At 29.3% G+C, this 22,307-nt stretch overlaps 1 protein-coding gene across 1 annotated transcript in view; it reads left to right on the top strand.

Moving 5' to 3' along the window:
* The first annotated feature begins 17,128 nt into the window (after positions 1–17,128).
* Positions 17,129–22,307, top strand: part of LOC101491238 (uncharacterized) — an 11,369-nt gene continuing 6,190 nt past the window's right edge. Inside the window, exons 1-5 of the mRNA XM_012714912.3 lie at positions 17,129–17,483; positions 17,645–18,268; positions 18,795–21,602; positions 21,690–22,031; positions 22,131–22,303. Of these exons, the coding sequence (XP_012570366.1) occupies positions 17,827–18,268; positions 18,795–21,602; positions 21,690–22,031; positions 22,131–22,303 (3,765 nt within the window). The 5' untranslated portion in view covers positions 17,129–17,483; positions 17,645–17,826. The remainder of the gene's footprint in view (positions 17,484–17,644; positions 18,269–18,794; positions 21,603–21,689; positions 22,032–22,130; positions 22,304–22,307) is intronic.

Consider the following 22,307-nt stretch of genomic DNA (forward strand, 5'->3'; position numbering starts at 1 on the left):
TATATATGTGTGTGTGTGTGTGTGTGTGTGTGTGTGTGTGTGTGTGTGGTGGTTTTGCTGTGAACCTGACACACAAAAGCTGAACGTTAGAGAGTTTAATAGTCTTGTCATTGTTAATAGTTTTATATTATCAGAATATCCCAATCATTCATTAGTATAATTCAGAACTATGATAAATAAAAAACAAATATCTCTAATGATAAATATCTGTAAGTATATAACTATGAATTCAGAAACACAGTCAGGAAGTTTGCTTCACAAATTTGGTCTAGATGTTTACTTTTGGACAAATTTTGAGCGGATGTATACTCTCCAAATGAATGACGGAGTCGGAAAAAATGGGGTTGATGCCAGGATGTTCCTTCTATTCAAAGCTCTCTACCTTTGTCTTTTATAACTTCATCATGTTTTAAACTAGAAGAACATGATCAATTCCAAGGGACTAGTTTAGTGGACTATGGAAAACTTGTATTCAACGTCTTATGATTTGAGAATTCACATTGACATATTGAATTAGATGAAAAGTATATGGGGTAAAATGAATTCATCATGCTCTATTTATAGAGTTTATAAATTATTAGCTAATGTTTCTATTTATAAGCATTTTTTGGAAAAGAAAATTGTCTATGAATACACACTTTTAATTTATTATATGTATCTATTTTTTTTCTTCAAATATATCATTTATTAATACTACTATTTTATCTTGAAAAAAAAGTTTTCAACATATTTAAATATAAATATTATTTTAGAAACACTAACATATAAAGCAATCATGAGTGCTTACAATAAAGCATATAAGTCGTACTTGTCAACGGCTCTTAACTAATGTTTGAGTTGCAACTAATTTTTTTACTAATTATCTACACTTTAATCCTTTTTTTTTTCCTAATACGATTATGAATGAAAATGAGAAAAAAATTCGATACACTAAAAGCCATAAGTTAAACCCTCTTCAAAGTCAGCAAGTTTTAGACAATAATAACAAATTATCCGTTGAGATAAAGAAAAAAATACAGAAATAAGAGCATAAATGATTGAGATGTCTTTAGTTTGGACTGACTCTGACATGTGTGTTATGTAATTAGGAAATTAACGCATGAAGATTGAAGTGTCTTCAGTTTGAACACTGACTCTAACACGTCTGCTATGTAGTCAAAAAATTAACACATGAAGATTGATGTGTCTTTAGTTTGGACACTGACTTTGATGTGTGTGCTATATAGTTAGTAAATTAGCACATGAATCTAACCGGTTATGGGTTGCGTTTTCAATCCTTATCTATTTGAAACGCCAAAACGAAAAGGCATGACAATATAAAAAATCAATTATCTTTATTTTTTAAGAACGACCAAACGAAAAGGCGTGACAATATGGAAAATCAATTTCTGTCTATTTATATTTTTCAATTTCATTTAAGTTTCAAATCAATGTGCATGTTATTCGTATCATAATCAATAAGAGCTTAAAATTATTAAATGCAATTTTACTCATACTTATACGTGAACATGATTTTTGTGTACAATGTGTCAACCTTTAATACTTATGAGTAATAGATAATAGGCGAGTTAGTAACAATTATTATTTTATCTGAGTGTTAGAGAGTTTTAGTTTTATAATGTAGTGTTATTATTAATCATGTTGCACCAAATTGATAGATATATTGAACAAAAGAAATGCTATCAAAGTCAGATTGCATAGGAAAACAATATTGCAACAGAACACGACAAAAAGTACTATGAATATTGTCTTAGACCATCACAAGTGAATCTAATCATTTACCAAAACATTATCCGGTCTCTAGAACTCTATTGGCTAATATTAGCTCTAACTTTAGTATATATACATATCACTTTTTACTCTCATACTCTCATAGATTCAAAAATTTAACAACACTTTTTCACAATTTTCAAAACTTTCCTTGATTATCAAATTTTCTAAATACATAGTTAGTTTTCAAATAAAATATTTAATCTGAAATTTTGAAAATGTAAAAAAGTTTTCGAACCTTTCACCTTTAACAAAAATTTCAAAATAGATATTTTTAGAATTTTTAAATTTTCACAATAAGGAAATTTTTGAAAGTTTTAAAATCAAAGTTCTGAAATGTAATTATACATTTCGAAAATTTTCAATTTTACTGAAAGTTTCGAATGTAATATAATTTTATTTTAAGTATTGTATTTCAAATAAAAATATGAATTAAATTTAAGATATTTTTTCAAGTCTAGTATGAATAGAGTTAAGGGTGAAGTTCCCGCTACACCGACCGTAGACTCTATAAATAATTTCATGACTGATCGGGTAATCCTAATGGTAATTGATATTTTAAGTTTTGTTTTTTAACGTATACATATATATTGATGATTTATTTGAAATATATTTTGTATATATTTTTTCTCTTGAGAAGTTGTATTCAAATAGGCAAAAACTATTTGAAGGTAAAATGGAATAATAATTGCTACCATTAGATCTGATACAACTACCGAAATGAGAGGAAGAAGAAAAGACAAATTAATTTTAGGATACGAAAAAGGTAGAAGATATAAATCAAAATCAACAGTAAAACATACAATCACGATTTAGCAGATACTTTAGACGGTCATTCATAATTGAGACATTTAAATGAAGATATGAGAGAAAATTTATTAATCACCTGACAAAGTATAAGTTTGCATCAAGATTCATTTTGAATGCTTTGAAAGAGAGAAATAAAGATAATCTCACATTTTTCACTCAAATATATGAAGCAAGAAATACTTATCGATCATCTTTGAGAGGTTTGTACATAGAAGTGCGACATCTATTGAAGTTAATAAAAAAAATATGTACATTAGACAAGAAGACAGGAGGATTCAGATGTTCTGAGAGACATATTTTAGACGAATTCTAATTGTATAAAGTTGTTGAACATGTTTGATTTTGTTTTGATATGTGATAGCACATACAAAACAAATAGATATCGGCTACCATTGCTTAAAATTGTCGGTGTAACATCTACTGGATTGATATTTTCTGTTGCATTTGCTTACTTGGAACAAGAGCGACAAGAAAACTTCATATAGGCATTTGAAAAGGTAACACAACTATTCATCTCTAGGAATTTAATTTCTAAATTTATTGTGAGCGATAGAGATCATGTCATGATGAATGTTATTGGTGTCGTATTTCCTACTTCAATTAATTTGCTATGTCATTTTTATATTGAAAAAAAAATTGGAGCAAAATGCAAACATAATGTGAAAAATGATAGACAAGATGATGTAATGAATTTTTGAAAAAAAATTGTATATCTGACTAGTGTGGAGGAGTATGATCATCACTTGTAACACTTTGAACTAGTGCGTGTCGATGTTATCCTTTTGTTGATTATGCTAAAGATTCACAGTTCACACCTTACAAAGAAAGATTTGTCCGGGTTGGACCAATACAATGATGCATTTAGGGAATACAACAATCAACAGGTACTTTTAAATTATGATTTATTTTATAAATATGATTGAGTAATATATGTGATTTGTTTTAATTTGTGTTATTTAATTTATTTGTATTGTGTAAAAGTTCGGATGTTGTGAATATGATGTTGAAAAACCAAATGTGTAACATCAAAAGTGTTTTTTCATAAAAACCATTGTATATATTGAGTGTGGGTATAATTCACCATTTTATCAAAGATTGCATCACTTTGTATCAAAGAAATGTTTTTAAAAAATTGATAAATAATTCAAGAGGATAAAGATGGTGGTACTGACAAAACAACATGTGATTGCACAATTAAAAGAACTCATGGATTATCATATCCTGATGAGTTGGCAACTTTGCAAATATTTGGTACTCTCATCCCTTTAGATAACATTCATATTTTTTGGAGAAAATTAAGGATGGAGCATAAATTGGAGAACGAATAATCTTTATCACAATATGAATTTTTAGAAGAGTGGGAGGCAATGAAAGTATAAATGAAGACACAAGATATTGTTGGTCAAAGGATATTCAGGATAAAGGTGCGTGAACTTGTATTTTCACATACAACAACAATGCGTCCACCATCTAATAAAGTGAAAACCAAGGGAGTTACTAAAAAAGAAAAAAAGAATTTGATGCTCCTCGTGATCATTCATATTGGGAGTATGTCGATGCTTCTCAAGGATCTCCAAAGCAACCATTTCAGGGTTCTGCAAAGCAACCATCTTAGTATTTTGCAAAGCAATCATCTCAAGAATCTACAAAGCAATAGTCTAAGATATATTTTCTTACTTTTATTCATCAGTATATCACGATGACATAGTAGATGTTGTGTCTGGTGGAAATTGTGATTATCGCACAGTTGCAGCATTATTAGGATGGATGAAAGAATCTTGGCCTTTAGTTGGAACACATTTGGACAAAGAGATCAATCTATATCAAGATATTCATTCCAATGTTTTCCATGACAGTGTTAAAACAATGCGGCACTCGTTGAATATTTCTAGTTCAACTGGTAGTTCTTCAATGTATAAAATATAAAGGTTTTTCTTTCTGGATACAGAAAATATAATTTCACCAGAATTTGTCATTCTCACTTCACATATGTTTGGTTTGAAAATAACTTCAAAGCTATTATTACAGAGTTGACTAATGCTGATAAGGTTATGTTTCAATCCTTCAACATACCGAACATCATTGATTTTGGCATATGATTCATTTGCCTCTGATTTTTGCTTGATCATTGTTGCCAAATGTTACGGATTCTCCATCCTTTTTGATGAATGACATGAAGCAATCCTTATCACCTGTCATATGTCTTGAACAACCACTGTCCAAGAACCATGGCCTTTTCTTGATATCTTGAAAACCATCCTCCATGATTTGTTCCATTAACTTTAGGTACCCACTTAGTTTTGGATCCTAGAGTGTTAGTGTTAAAATCTTATTCCTTTTTAATGTTATATGTTATCTCATAGTGACCATTCTTGGACCAGGAGGAATATCTAGTAGGTTGTTTTGATAGAAATTTAGTCAGTTGAGTTGTAATTGGTTTTGGTAAAGCTCCAGAACGTTCTACTTTTACTATATTTACTAGAGAACGTTCTCCTTTTTCCAGTTTTTGAGAAAATTTTGTTTTGTTCCAAAATATTCTTCTTTTCTGAAGATCTTTTTGTTCTTATTTTTTCATCTCTTTTTTTAAAATAACATGCAAATTTCAGATGTCCAATTTTGTTTCATTATACGCATTTAATCTTGCATTTTTCCTCTTTCCTTTCAAGAACAAAAACGTTTTCATACATTTTGGTTTTTTGAGTTTTATCAAAACCAAGACCAACTTTATCAAATATTCCAACTTGAGATTCCATGATTCTTTGAAAAGTTTCAGTAGCTTTAATAAAATTTGACAAATCATTTTTGAGAATTTCAACTTCAGTTTTAAGGAGAACGTTCTCCTTTTGAAGTGAAGATCGTTCTTGACTTTTTGAACTTTCAGTTTCAAAATCTTTTTCTTGAGATTCTTTCAAATCTTTTATGATCTCTTTAAGCTTATCATTTATATCCTGAGTTTTTTCTTTCTCTTCTTTTTCTTTGTGAAATTTTTCTTTAAAAGTACTACACTTTTGAATAAGAAAGTTTGAATCATTTAGCAAATTATCAAATTATTTTTTCATATGTTCACACAAAAGACATGGTTAGAATTTGTTACATCTATATCTTCAGTGTTTGTTATTAGACATAGGTTGGCTTCTTCAGGTCCATCTGCTTCTGATTCATCAGAATCATCCTAGGTTGCCATCATGGACTTCTTCTTGAAAGGGAATTTCTTTGGTACTCTTTTGTTTAATGGACATTCAGTTTTATAATGTCATTATTTGTTGCATCTGAAACAAGTGATTTTACTTTTATCCACTTCAGTTTTGAAGTCCTTTTTATCTGGAGATCCCTTTTTAATCTGATTTCTTCTCCTCATCATTCTTTGTATCTTTCTTGTGAGGAGAGAGCGATCTCTTCATCAACATCTCCTTGGTTGTCTTCTGGATCACTTTTCTCATTTGTTTGTTGAATACTTTCAAAACTATTATTTTGTCTTTTTTTATAGGTTTATCTTCCTGCAATAATATTTCATGTGCCCTTAGAGTCCCAATAACTTCTTCCAAGCCTAGTACCTCAAGATTTTTGGCTTGACTTATGGCTGCCACCATTGGTCTCCACATAATTGGAAGACATCTCATGATCTTTCTTACCCTGTCTTGTATTGAATAAGTTTTGCCAAGAGAACGCATTTCGTTCACTATGGTTGTGAATCTTGAGTACATCTTATTGATTGATTCTCCTTCATTTATTTCAAATAACTCGAACTTTCGAATGCCAGTGTCAATTCTTGTTTCTTTAACATGGCTTATTCATTCATGGTGAGTTTGCAGTGTATCTCATACTTTTTTTGCAGTATCACATTCATCTACTCTTTCACTTTCTTCTCTACTTAAAGCACATGATAAAAAATAATTGAGCTTTTGAGTTTAGAAGTACCTTAGATTTTTCATCTGTTGTCCAATATGCTTCTTTCTTTTAAGCAAATATTGCATCGGTTTGATATACTCTTGGTATGAAGTCTCCATTTGTGATGATTCGCCACATACCAGTGTCTTGTGATTTTAAGAACAATTGCATTTTGCTTTTCCAGAAATAATAATATGAGCCATCAAAGTATGGTGGTCTGTTTGATAACCCTCCTTCAGCAATGTATTTAGATTTCGACATTATATTCTTGAATATTTTGCTCTATCACTTTTTGGTTGTTTATTCCTTAGAGACTGGATCTGATGCCAATTGAAGTAACAATGTCAATTATAAGGAAAGGAGTTTGAATTATAATTGACCCTTATAATAATTCCTATTAAAAAATTGAAAGTCTTAACTCAAGATTGATTTTGGTTATAAACGAAGACGTTCTTGGTTAGTGGAAAATAGCAATATCAATTTATCAATATAAAAATTGAATGTAAGACAAATAATAAATAGAGATAAGGATATACAGGTCACACAAGCATATATCTTGGTTCACTCAACACGAGTTACGTCAAGTCCTCACAAATGTGAGATTTTCCACTAAGTGCTTCAAAGCAAGATAGTTTTTGGTTTTTTCACACTGTTTCCACATATCAGTCTTGATCTATTACAAGGTTCTACCTTTCTACCTAGAAAGGATTTCCACATGTTACCTTACACTATTTCATAAAAATTTTTACAAATTACCTTTTAATCATAAAAGGATTTCAACTACTCAAGCTATGTTAATAAGTATAACCTTGAGTTACAAAGTAATGATTTTGATAATGTTAGAATCTCGATATTGCTCAATTCTTGTTTGAGAAATAGATTCTATATATTAGAACTCAGTAATCACTGATTCTAATATCACACTAAGAAATGGAAATGGAACTTAGAATGATTTGAGAAGCTCGAGTGTGATTGAATGAGTGATGTTTTGCTTGGCACTTTTTGTTCTGATTTGTTCTTCATTGTGAATCTTTATTTATAGGCTTTAAGATAGCTTATGACACTTCATTTAACCATTGGAAGGAGGCCAGCTATCACGAGTAAGTGAATGGATAAGATCAGCCATAAAATAGGATTGTTCATGCTGAAACCAGGAATATTCTTGAGATCCAAGAATGTTCTTCGAATTGGTTTGAGATGAGCTGACTTGTATTTGTGATCCTGTCAGTTGTCTGAAATGATTACTATCTTTAAGTCACATGTGCATGTCTATTTGAAGGTATAACAGCAGCGTCTTTTACAGCTTGTTAATTGTACTTGCATTTTCTTAACTTGGAGAATGATATTGCTTTATGCTTTTTATGAAACAAGGTGTTGAGTCCTCGAATTCTGGAATGATTCTTGCTTAGATTGATCCTTTTATATTCATAATGAAGATATGGAATGAATAGCACTTTCTGGATCTAATCTTTTACATAGAAATCTGATCATTCTTATTTATGATAGATGTGGAGAACGTTCTTCGTTTTCCAAAAATCTGTCATGAACGTTCTTCATTTTGCTGATTTTTGCTTTCTTGATTTTAATACGATTTGCTTTGTAATGCTTGGTACATGTCTTATTTTAACACACTTAAATACACGTGTTAAATATCAAAACACTTAGAATCATAATGAGAAGTCTTAATTTACTTTTTGTTTAATTATCATCAAAATATTAATTTGGGATTTTGTCTCAATAATTTGTGTGTGCAAATAATTAAAGATAAGAGATAGAAATATCACACACACAAAGTATAATACTTCACCCAACTTAGGCTAGTTCAGTCTTCACAACTATGAGATTTTCACTATGTGCTTCAGAACCAAGAATGTTCTTATTCACACCTTTTATGTTGATCACACCTTGATCGAATACAATCTTCACCTTTCAACCTAGAAATAATTTTTACAATCACCTTTGAGCATTGAAATGATTTTTACAAACACATTCAATCTGGCATAAAAAAATAAACTTTACAAATGATGTGGATGATAAAAGTTTTTGGGATCTTGAAACTTCTCAACACTTGTTTGAGATGAATAAAGACAAACTCAGTAAATGATTATCCAAAGATATAGTGAAGAGAGTTGGAGTTTGTTTGAAGAGTTTTTGACTTGCTCTTACTTTCACTTGTCAACAAGTTATTTTCAATAAAGAGATATTTCATGCTAGGTATACATTTCAAGTCAAACACTTAAAACATGTAAATGTTGAAACTGAGAAAAATAAAAATAAAAAAGAAAGAGTTGAGTTGTAGTTAAAAAATTCTCAAAAATTCTTTTAAAAATGTTTAAGTGTTGAACACTTAGTTTGTACAAAAAATATTTTGAAATATTGACAAAACTAATTTAGATAAAACATGTTTGAACTAAATCAAATGTAACAAAGATAAAAGCAATAGCAAAAGTAGATTTATTATATTAATGTGATAGTTATGTCCAATTCATTCTAACTCTCAAAAGGTTTTTCAACTATTCAATGAATATTATTCTTGTGAGGTATCTCCTAGTTGTCACTCAATTTATACACAACAACTTCTTAACAATGATACAACATTTTGTCTGCTAAGGAACTTGTCTTCACTCGACAAAGATACTAATAGAATATGCAAAATATTGATATTAAGCATGGTAGAGAGAAAAATAGAAATAAAATTATATAGATAAATGTGAGATGTTATTTATATATAGATCCCGAAGTGACTATTGCAACTAATCTAACTAATTTGCAACTTATAATATAAACTAAATCTAACAGATACAACTATTACAAAAGAAGATGTTTAACTTTTAAATTTGTTTTAGAAAACTCAACATGTTTTGTTCTTAAAAAAAAGAGTTGTTTCAAGACTTCTAATTTGTTTTTACAATTTGAGCGTTTTGAAATGAATTTCAACAGTTTATTATAGTTTATTATATGTTAATGTTGATGTTGAAACTTTAAATCTTCATTGGTATCAGTACCACATGTGATGGTTAAGTCTCGCATCTACTATGAATGACTTAAATGTTGGTTATATACGAGAAGTAACTCATATACTCATTTTCTTAAGATTTTGAGTAGAGATGTAGTGTCAAAATTGTGGTCCTTGAACATTTGACTTGTTGCTGATATTGCGTTCTCCTAGACTCATCAACAAATAGTATTAGAGCCTTGATTTGGCTTGGTGGGTAAATGATAGTGGATTCTGGTATTGTATCCTTGTATTGAAAGTATTCTTAGAGGTGTAGTCAGAAGGCATGTCTCGTGGGTAATAACGGCGGTGCAAGTTTAGGATATGCCTGTTGATAATAACGACAATACAAGTTTAGGATGTGGCAGACTCACACTTGATGGAGATATTGTTGGTTTCAAGTGTGAGGGGGTTAAGTCTCAACTATGAATGTACTAAATGTGACATATAAGATAATAACTAATATATTCATTTTCTTAAGATTTTAAGTGGAGATGTGGTGGCATCTCAAAATATTTAATTTATTGTTGCTCTCGTACTCCTTCAAACTCCTCAACACAAACTAGTAGTAAATATATGATATAATAGATAATTTTTTGTATTTATATTGGAGAATATTATCTCCCATTAAAGAAAAAATTAAGAAATAATGTGAACAAATCTCCTCCTCCCACTTTTTAATGGAAAATTAATGACAAAATTAAATATGTGAAAGTTAGTGTCATTTATCATTCTCAACATTTCTCTCCATTTAACATGGTTCCCTTTTTTATTAATTGAGGAATATGTTCAATCTCAATACTTTCGATCTTCAATCACCCACAAAATACAGAGTGATGTAGAAAAAAATATTATTTCTGTGATTTAGGTATATATACTTGGATTTAGTTCTAAAGTGAGAAATTATATAGTCGTTTAGTCAATTGATAATATTATAAATACCTATGATTAGATATGCACAAAATAACAACTATTGATTTGATAATCAATAATTAACATTACATAATTTATTATCTAAAGTAAATTGTTCATTTTAGAGGTAAATCTTATAAATTTTTAACTTCCTACTACGTAAAAAGGACAATATACAAAATAAAAGTGATACATAAATTGATCTAATGGTCAATAATTGAGGTGTACAATGAACCACGAATTATAGTGATTCATATTAACTGTTTTCCTATTTGAAGAGTATATGGTGAAATTAGAATAAATTAAAATTTGTTTCTTGGTGATGTTTGGTTAAAAACAGTTCACGTTATCATTCACTCTAATTGAAGAAGATGGTGAGATGGCAAAGATAAGAACTATGATGTAGAAGGTACTAGTACAACATAAGAGCGTGAAACATAAATTAGTCTAATAGTGTTAATAATTGTGCTGTACAATGAACTCATATTAAAGTGATTCATACTAACTATTGTCATTCTTTGAAGAGTATATTGTGAAATCATAGAATAAGTCTAAATTTGTAACCATAAAAGCTTTCGACAAAAGTTGTTTGGGTAACTCATTTATTTAAAGAGAAATGAATGTAATATTAATTTTTTCTGAGTGCTTTATTAATGCAATGTTATAATCGTGAACGTTAATTAATATAATCTAATAAATATATTATTTTATTTATATAGTTTTTTAATTTATGTAAAATATTCAAATAGATTACTCATTTTAAATAAACTATCATTATATTATTTTCTTTTAACATGTAGGTGACACATAAGCACTTGTTAACGATTTAACGGTGGCATGTGGTTTCGTTGTGGTTGGAGTAGGATGGTGGTTTCCATGGGAAATTACCAATCAAATATTCAAGGATGTCCTTATCTACATCTTTCTCGTCAACTGATCTTCCATTTTTCAACCTCCATTCCATTGGAAACGGTTGCTGTGCTAATTGGTTTTGGGAACAGAATTCAAAGAGAGTCTTATTTCAATTTTTTTATAAAATATATCCATAAATCATTAATTGGTGTTATTAATATCAAGAAAATAATATAATGATACAAAAATTATGATTAATGAAGATTCAAAAAATATAACAAAGGGTACATAAATTATTTTAAAGATTGAAATTTCAGATAGAAACGAAATAAAAGAATAAATGATATATTTGTCCTTATAATTATAATTTTTTTTATTTAGGTTGTCGTAAGTTTTTTTGTTTGTTTACATCGTGTCAATATAGTTTTATTTTAAAATAGTTTTTTCATCCAACTTCGATTAAAAAACATAGTTAAACCTAAATATAATTAAAATATAATTTTTTAAATTTAAATCCAAACTCTCAATATAATTAAATTATAATATTTTTTAATCTAAAATTAACCTCAAATGTTTTATTCTTCTTCTCTAGAAAAAACTTAAAATTAACCTGAAATATTTCATTCTTCTTTCCCCAAATGTTTTATTATTCTTCCCTAAAAAACAACACTCATACGTAAAATTATGGTTAGAGTTCCAAATACAATATTAGTACAAAATTACAAATTTTTGTTTATTCTTTCGATTGATTCACTTCAATCTTCTTTGCGTCGATGGATGGAAAAAGTGAAATTGAAGCTAGCATTTGGAATAATTATGAACCTATTGTTTGTGTTATCAACCGATTGAATTTGAAAATTTTGGTAAACCTATAAATCCCAAAGCGGGATTGACCATGAAACGGTTATTATAGAAGGCAAAAACTATAAAAAAAAAAAATGTTGAATCAACAATTTCAAAAGAAATTCACTGATATTATCTTAATATCTTCGTTATCTTTGATAATATAATACATATTGTTATCTTGCAATTGACCTGTAAATCCTGATATTCTAAACTTGAACCAACAATTTTAAAAGAAACTATTTGATATTGTTAATTTTAAATATTTTTAGAAAAGAAGAATGAAACATTTGCGATTAATTTTAAGTTAAAAAATATTATAATTTAATTATATTGAAGGTTGTTTATGTTAAATGAAGTTATATTTTAATTATATTTAGGTTTAACAATCTTATTGTTTTTGTAACGAAAGTTGGATCAAATGATTATTTTAAAATGAAACAATATTTGCAAAGATGTAAACCAAACAAAAAAAAACTTACGATGACCAAAATAAAATAAAAATATATAATTACAAAAACCAAATATATATTTAAAATAGATGATATGCTCCTTCTATATATAAATATATATATATATATATATATAATGTAAAACTCTTTTTATTTGATCAGTTTCTTCTATAAATTTTCATGAGACTTAACTCCTCTTAATCAATAGTTGACATAAAATATCATTTGTTATCATGATAAGTTATAATAGTTGACATTTTAACCACCATTGATTTATTATGCATGTATTTAAAATATAAATTAGTTATTATTTTATTGACTTACGATATCATTTATTTTACTTTGTAAAATAAATTATTCAATTTAGAATAGTTTTATCAACTTTCATATGACACATGTGATTTTATAAATTTATATGTAGTTTTATATTTAAGAAGTTAATATTATTGTTTATGTATTTAAGAGCACGAAGGAGAGAGAGAGAGAGAGAATTTTTTTTTAAAAATGAATATATGTGATTAATTTGTTATCGAGGAGGAAAATTGTCAGGAATAGAGAGAAAATATGATATGTTCTTTAAAATAAATATAATGTTTATGAGTTAAATTGAAGATTTAAATATGTTTTTGGTATCTGTAAATATGAATTATTTTAATTTTAGTTCTTTAATTTTATTTTTTTGATTTATACTCCTGTAATTTTAAATAAGTTTTGAAAAAATATTTATTTATTTATTTTTAATAAAAAAAACGCTGAGACGGCAATTTTTTGCTAATTTAGCACATGTTGGCTGTAGTATCATGCTGATCGTGCATTCTTTTATTATTCAAAATTAAATAACAATTTATTAAATCAATAAATTTCCATAGAAGAAAAAAACCCAGATATGCTTTCTCTTGGTCATTGCTTTCTTCGATCTTCTGATATTTAATGTAGCGCAGTCGAACAATTATCATCCGGTTAGTTTGAAAGGCTCATAGCATCTATTTTTACCATTTTGCTTCTTTTCTATGTTATGTTGTTGCTCGATTTGCTACATGTTTGAATGCCATCGACTCTAATAGCTGCAGGAGCTTAAATAAAACTAAGAAATAGTTTGTTTAAAACCCAATTAATTGTTTGTGGTTTAGTTTTAGTAAAAATAATATACATCGTTTAACAGGAAATCAATCCTATTAGTCAATATGTTTTGAAGGCTTAATCTATTGTTGTTATAGTAAGAAAACCCAGTTTGTTGAAGATGAACATGTGGATTTATTTATTTTATAAGGAAATATTTGTTTTATTTATTATTTTAATAAAGTATTTGTTGAAAGATGGAGATTGTTCTACTTTGAAGAAATTTGTTTGTTTTTTAGATTTTTTGATTGCAAAAGATGATCCATTTCTGATTTTTGGTTGAACTTATGTATTTTGTTTTTATTTATAAATTGAAAGCTTAAAAATGTTTTTGGTTAGATGATTAAATGGATTGTTATTTAATTTTTTAATAGTAAAAAACAAACAGTCAGCATCATTGATACACTCGGCACATGCAAAAATTTGTCACTTCATATTTTTATTAAAGAAAACATTGATAAGGATTTTTTAAAAACTTATTTGAAATTGTAAAGATATAAATTTAAAAAAAAATTACATAACTAAAATCAAAATGACTCGTATCTCATGGACTAAAAATAAATTTAAGTTTAAATTGAATTGACATATAATTTCATAACAAAAAAAAATTGACATATTCTATCTAAAATGAAATATCAATAATATTAACAGATTTTCTAAATTAAATATAAATAAATTTTAACACTATTCTCTTACTTAATGATAGTAAATTTTTTTGACAAAAGATATACTCATAATTCGAAGTAATAGATTATGTTAAAACAACACAAATTTAATATCCTTAAAATTAAAAATAATGAATATGTGATAAATATGTAATTGATTGATCGCATTGATGATCAAAACTGATTTATCAATGTTTTTAAAACAAACGCCGTAAAAAGACGGATAGTTGAACAATACAATACAAAATGTTGATGATAAGATCATGAGAAATTAAAAGAAAAAAAAATTATATAAAACTATTTATTTAATACAAAAGAGGAATAAAAAATATCATAAAGGTGTTTTGAGAAAGAAAAAAAAAACTCAAGTTCACCCTTTTTAAGTGACAAAAATAAAGAGAAAAAAAATAAGAGTTGGAGTACTGGATATTTGACTATAGTTAATTGTTTAACTTAATTTTCTATATTTTCAATGACTCAATTAATTACTAATTCCTTTCACAATGAGCTTAATTTAAACAAAATAAAATTATTTTAAAATAAATATTATTTTAAATTATTTTTTATCATTCAATTATTATATATATATATATATTACTTTTAAATTATTAATTCAATTTTATATTTATAATTGTGAAAATGCATCTATAATTAATAAGAATAATTTGATGAAATAATTAATATATATTGTATTCTTTAATATATATATATAACAAGCTTAAAAGACACTCATTTTAAAATAAAATAATTAATTATGAATGGTAACTTAAACAATTAATTTAATTTTTTTATTAATATTTATAGATTAAATATATAATCAAATATTTTTATATATATAATATAATCAATTTTTATTTATAATTTACTCTATAAAGAATATAAATCGTTGTATTAATTTAAAATTGAATTTTTAAATTCTAATATTTTATTTTATTTGTAACAGACATTTGAGTTATAATTTTTTCAAAAAATTAATTTATTTGATATATTGTATAGAGGAAACGTGCAAATCACATGGATGATCCAAAAATAAATTTATATTTGTAGGTCATGTATTCAAATTCTAAAATTACTTTTCTTGTATAAGATATTTCTTTTATCTTGTATAATTTTAAATTTATTCTTCTAATTACATAGATATTTCTTTTATCTTATCCAATTCTAAAATTACTCTTCTAATCGAATTAGACATTATTCTTCATATTCTCTATATTCAGGGATGATCATAAAAAGGTTTCTCAAAATTAAATATAAAATTGTAATCTACATCTACTTTAGAGGAAAACTTTACATATGATTTGAATTAACGGAGAGAGGTAGTTAATTTTGTAAAAAAAAAATATTTATGTTAAAAAATTGAAAAATGAATAATTATTAATTGTGCCAAAGTTGTGAAAACAAATTATATAAATATATATGATGACTTTCAACTAGACATGACATAAATATCATCGGTGTATTTTATAAGTAGAATTGTTTTTATAAATTGAATTGTGGTTGTTGGATTATCGTTGTCAAGTTATATGTTTGAGTCTAATATGTGAATGTGTGATATTATCTATGCTTCTTGGTACATGAATTAATCTAATAAAATAGCGTGCATTATGTAGATTGTATCTTATAGATTAGTATTTGTATATCATCATTGCATTTGACATATGTATATGGATAAAATTTATTTTATCAATTTTTTTAATTATTAGAATTTTTTTTTTTTAGTAGACTTTATTTTTAAGATTAGAACATGGCCTCCAAAATCTTTAATAAATTTTTGTAGATCAAATTATATTCAATTTTTCTATTATAAAAAAAAACCCAAGGAAATAATTTATAAAAATATTACAAAAACAACTACTATAATTATAAAATAAAATAAAATTTTCAAACTAAATTCTAACTAATTTTTAATTATAAAAAATATAAACTAAAATTTTATATATGATTTCTAATATATTTTCATAAATTTATAATTTAAAATTCTTATATATATATATATATATATATATATATATAATATTATACTTTTTATTTATCAATTAAAATTTTAAAATTTGTAACTACCCTACCCTTAAATTTCTCCTATTTCTCCTATTTTGCGGAGGTTCCAAAAGGAAAAATCTGAATCACCCAATATTTTGGTTCTACTTTGTTATTACTTTAAACCTATTTCAGATTTTTATTTTTATTTTGGTTCTACTTTGTTGTTGCAAGCTTTGTTTGTTGCCAGTTACGTTGCAAAGGTAATTACTAAATTACATACCCTCATAACTCAATGCCATTTTATTGCATCAACTAACAACTTCATCTTTGATTCTCTTCTTCAATTTCTCATTTATTAACAAATTCATATTTATTTCCTAATTTTTGTTTTCTCTCTCTATTAGGTGTTTCATTTCATTCTTCATAATGCACTTTTCAATAAGTAAAAAAATTCCTATTCAACAAAGTTGATTCCTTTATTTATAATTTATTCTAAAAAGAATATATATTATCTTAATATTTTGAAATTCGACTTTAAGAATTCTATTAATAGAAATATCTTAGTTGACTTTTCATAACTTTTTAACTATATTGAATGAAACATAAGCAAAATTTATAAAACAACGAAAATAGTATTCTTTCATTAAAATATTGAAAACATTAGGTAAAAGTGCAAACTTAAACTTTTGAAAGTCAGACAATAATAATTTCGCTGACAGTGCATATAAATTAAATTCATGCATGCATGCACGTAGATACGCCGCTTTACAAAATGAAACAAAGATGTGTAAATATCTTACTTTCGTCGACCATAAATATGAAAGATAATAAAGATATATATTCAGTTTGATCGCTTCAAGTATAATACTAGAATTATATAAATGAATTAACCTAGTTCTGAAAGTATAGAATTTTGTGTTGTTTCTATTATCCTAGTTTCTCACTCGGTGGATGAGTTCACTGTTACCCCAGATCTCTACCATTGACTCTGTAACTACCCTTCCCTTGAATTTCTCCTATTTTGCGGAGATTCCAAAGGGAAAAATCTGAATCACCAAATATTTTGGTTCTACTTTGTTATTACTTTACACCTATTTCAGATTTTTATTTTAATTTGCATAAATTCTTCAAAATCCTATAACGAATTACTGAGAGTAGTCGTTACAAGCTTTGTTTGTCGCCAGTTACGTTGCAAAGGTAATTACTAAATTACATACCCTCATAACTCAATGTCATTTTATTGCATCAACTAAGAACTGCATCTTTGATTTTCTTCTTCAATTTCTCATTTATTAAATTCATATTTATTTCCTAATTTTTTTTACTTTTTTTTTCTTTTTTTTTTTCCCCTCTGTTAGGTGTTTCATTTCATCCTTGATAATGCACCTTTCAATAAGTGAAAAAATCCCGATGCAACAAAGTTGATCCCTTTATCGGAAAATTCAACTCCGGCAAGTGTTCTGAGATAGCCCAACAAGCCAATTTCAATTTTTTTTGTTTTTTTATTAAAAAAAATCAATTTTTTTAATTGAGGTAAAAAATGGAGGTTGGGGAAATTGACAGAAAAGAGCAGCAAGAAGAGATTCCTTGGATCCCTACAACCCCGGCTAAGCCCGTTTTGCAAAAATCATCTCAGATCTGCACGCCGGTACCGGAAAAAAACCACCAAACCCATCATCATGCTAATGGTGCTGTTGCATGTTCTGAATTCTCAAATGGGTCAGAGAAAAACAACAAGGTTCGTGATGGGTCAGTACCCGTGGCTAGAGTGGCGGACATTGCTGGTGATAATGGTAAAATCTGTGACAAGACAGTTTCTGAGAATGTTTCGTGTTGGAGTTACCAAGGTTTGGCCGAGTCTATGTTCCAGACAGAGGTAGCTTTGCCGAGTTCTTCTTATGCGACACAACTAGGAAATAATAATAGATTCAATGATCTATTTGTTCCTTCAGTTATCTGTGACAATTCAAGGGTTCCTCACGGTAAGTACAGCGCTGCAACTATTTTTAACTCTCGTTACTAATTTTAATTTAATCTGGAGTCAAAAAAAAAATCTGGTGTTCAATTTTACTTCTCCCCTGGAAAATTCACACGAACACAATGAGTACTGGCAGTTTAATTTATATTAGCCTTAAGGATATAATCGATAGCTGTCAATTAGATATCATGTTGCATAGCATGTCTTAAGCTTAAGCACACTACTTTTGCCCATTATCATCCGTTTTGTATAGAATTGAGGACAAGTCTATTCAATTTTGAATTTCTAAGATTTCATTGAAAGAACTAGTTTTCCACTTAAAACAAATATATTTGCATATTAAGGTACATTTTCCCCCTGAAAATTGTAAATCTTGAGTTGAGACCATGATGGTGTTTTGCAATTATAAAACCTTCACAAATTCCTTGTCAATAAGTTTTGGCTTTAACTCCCTTTTAAATTTTAATAGTGTATATGAATCTGGGTCCGTATTGCTGTTAGTCTCAATTTTATTTAAACTTTTAATACAGAAACATCTGAGAATGCTTGCTGTAGCAAGAGAACTTCCGAGGATGACCCTGCCAAAAAGCTTGACAAGGATGGAATCCCACCCAACAAAGAACTCTGTGATCACCATGTCATGGAATTTTCTGCTGTTTCTTCACCACTCAAGGAGAATCACAACCCAGATGAGGGAAGCAGCCTTTGTATGGGTCCGAATAAACCACCGCAACCAAAGCCAAGGAGAAAAAGGCACCGCCCTAAGGTCATTAAAGAAGGAAAACCCAAAAAAACTCCAAAGCCAGCTACCCCAAAGGCTGCTCAACCAAAAGAAAACGCAACTGGCAAGAGGAAGTATGTAAGAAGAAAAGGATTGGACAAAACTCCTACTCCTGCAACACAAGTGACAGAAGAATTCACTGAAGAAATACCTGAAGCAGCCAAAACGCCATGTAGAAGGACCTTAAGTTTTGGCGCAGGAACAAAAGACCAGAGTTCTGCAGGCAGAGAAAATACAACTGCACTTCTAGGCAAAGAAAATGGTGCAGTCGTACAAGAAACAAACTTTGGCCTTGCATGTGATTTAAATACTTCAGTTAAACATGCGTCAAGCAGTTCCATGTCAGTACCAGAAGATAAACATGCGCCGGATACATCTTCACAGAGCACCTGCCCTGGGGAAAAGCCAAAAGAAAACCCAACTGGCAAGAAGAAATATGCGAGAAGGAAAGCATTGAACAAGACTTCTGCTCCAAAAGAAGTGACGGGTGAATTGACTACAGAAAATATGTCCGAATTGGCCAAACCACCCTGTAAAAGTTCCGTAAATCTTGACGGAGGAATGGAAGAGAGTTCTACGGTCAAAGATAATGCAACTGTACATCTGAGCAAAGAAAATTTAGTCACGAAGGGAACAATTCCAGACCTTGCTTACAATGTAAAAATTTCCATGAAGGAGGCATCAAACAGTTGCATGTCATTAACAGAAGCTACACAAGCCACAAATACATCTTCAAAAAGAAAGTCCCGTGAGACAAAGCCAAAAGAAAACACAAGTGCCAAAAGGCAGTATGTGAAAAAGTCAGGATTGAACAAGTCTTCCATTCCTACAGAAGTATCAGGAGACTTGCCTGGAAAAATGATTGCAGAATCTGCCAAAACTTCTTGTAGACAGACCTTAAATTTTGACAGAGGAGCAAGAGATGAAAGTTCTGCTGACAGAAATAATGATGCAACTATGCATCCATGCAAAGAAACTGGTACAGTAATGCAGGAAATAGATGTAGGCATTACCTATGATATCGGGACATTCATGAAGCGGGCAGCAGAAAATAGTTACATGACATTTTGTGATAACGTACAAACCCCAAGTCTGTCCCCTTCAAAAACCGATCTCCCTGGGGCAAAGCCAAAAGAAAACCTGACTGGAGAGAAGAAGTATCAGAGAAGAAAACGACTGAACAAGCCTCCTACTTGTCAAACAGAACTGACTGGAGCAATGATGCCAGAATCTACAGAAATGCAAAGAAGGTTCTCAGATTTTGACATGGGAACAAAAGATGAAAATTCTGCAAACAGAGAAATTTTTAATGTCCAAATTGGCAGTATGGTAGAGGAAACACATATAGGCCTTGCCTATAATCAAGACACTTGGATGATGCAGGCATTAAATAGTTACATCTCATTATCTGAAGCCGCACAAGCCCCATGTACATATCCTTCAAAAGGTAATCCTCCTGTGAGAAAGAAGAGATCGAAAAGGACTTCTACTCCGACAGAAATGACAGGTGAATTGACTGAACCAATTAGGTCTGAATCTACCATACTATCGTGTAGAATGTCCTTAAACTTTGATAAAGAAGGAAGAGATGAATGTAATACATGCAATGAAAGCCTCGCCAGTGATCAAAACATCACGGTGAATGAGATCTTACATAATGACATCTCGTTATCTGAAAACACACAAACTCCAAGTTCATGTCTTCCCAAAAGCAATCTTCCAGGGGAAAATCTAAATGACAGGAACAAAAACAAAAGAAAGAGTGTTGCAACTGCTCAGGATGGGAACGTCGGTAACAGTCAAGTTTCAACAATAAGCCCACAAATGGTTGGTTGCGAGAGAAATCATTCCGGAGCCATTGAATGTGCAGATAACAGCAGCATGAATCTGATTGGGGCACACTATAATGGATTGCCCTCATACAAGTCAAAGTTCTCGATTCAATTTCCAAACATCCAGAAGAAAAGGAGAACTGAAAAGGGGAAAACTTCTAACACTCATATTACATCTTCTGTGACTACCAAAAATGGGATACCACTAGTATTCACTCCAAAAGTTGGTCAAGTGCATCCATATGCTCTAGTGCATCCTTATGTTCAAGTGCACCCTTATGCATCAAACTACAGCTCCAGGATGTATGGTTATGGATATAATGCAGCTGTATTCCCAATCATAAATGAATCTACAGAAAATTATATTCATAGTACTCAAACATTTGATGAGTTCAAATTATCTTTGAGAAGGGTGACAGAAAGATCTCAATTCCCGACTCAAACATGCGATTATAATTCTCTAACAAGAGTTAGAAACTGTATTGAACCAAATTATACTGCAAATCTACTGGACTTTTCAGACCAACAAACGATTAGAGATGCAGAAATACCACAAACATGCGTTGATAGTTTCGTTGAAGATATGCCTGTATCATGTGCAAAAAATAAGCGAAATAGAAAGAAAAGTGTTCTTTCCAGTTCAGCACGTCCTAAAACAGATGATATGCGACAGTGCGATAAATTTGAGCTGGGAAATCACCACCTGGCACTGGAGAAGTCATCAGGTATTTCTACTATACACATGATTTGTGTGTCGATAACTTAATATAGATGTCAAAGGACAAATAATACAATGTAATTTTGCATTGCAGATATTGCTCGTAGAGTACGGAAAGTTATCCGTAATGTTGAAGCATTAGCAGAGCAATTTAGACGGCTAAACATAAACACGGGAGAGAGAGAACTTGTCTTATATGAGCAGAATACACTTGTTCCATTTCAAGGCTCATTTGATCCCATCAAAAAACGACGTCCACGACCTAAAGTTGACCTTGATGAGGAGACTGATAGAGTGTGGAAGCTTTTGCTGTTAGATATAAACCATGATGGGGTTGATGGAACAGATGAAGACAAGGCCAAATGGTGGGAAGAAGAACGTAATGTGTTCCATGGACGAGCGGACTCATTTATTGCACGGATGCATCTTGTGCAAGGTATAGTGCAAGCCCTTCTATCCAAGTTTATTTATTCGATTGCATTAGTTGGCTTTGGTCACGTATTTCCTATATAGTAATATAAAACATAATCAACAGGAGACAGACGATTTTCTCGATGGAAAGGATCAGTTGTGGATTCAGTGGTAGGAGTTTTCCTAACTCAAAATGTCTCAGACCATCTTTCCAGGTATAGACTCAGTTTTTGTTTTTGTTTTTTCGCTAACTTTGAATTCAATATGCCACAGCAACAAAAAATTTCTCTGTTGACAGCTC

The sequence above is a fragment of the Cicer arietinum genome, chromosome 4 (assembly GCF_000331145.2).
Source record: "Cicer arietinum cultivar CDC Frontier isolate Library 1 chromosome 4, Cicar.CDCFrontier_v2.0, whole genome shotgun sequence".
In the NCBI taxonomy this organism is placed as follows: Eukaryota; Viridiplantae; Streptophyta; class Magnoliopsida; order Fabales; family Fabaceae; genus Cicer; species Cicer arietinum.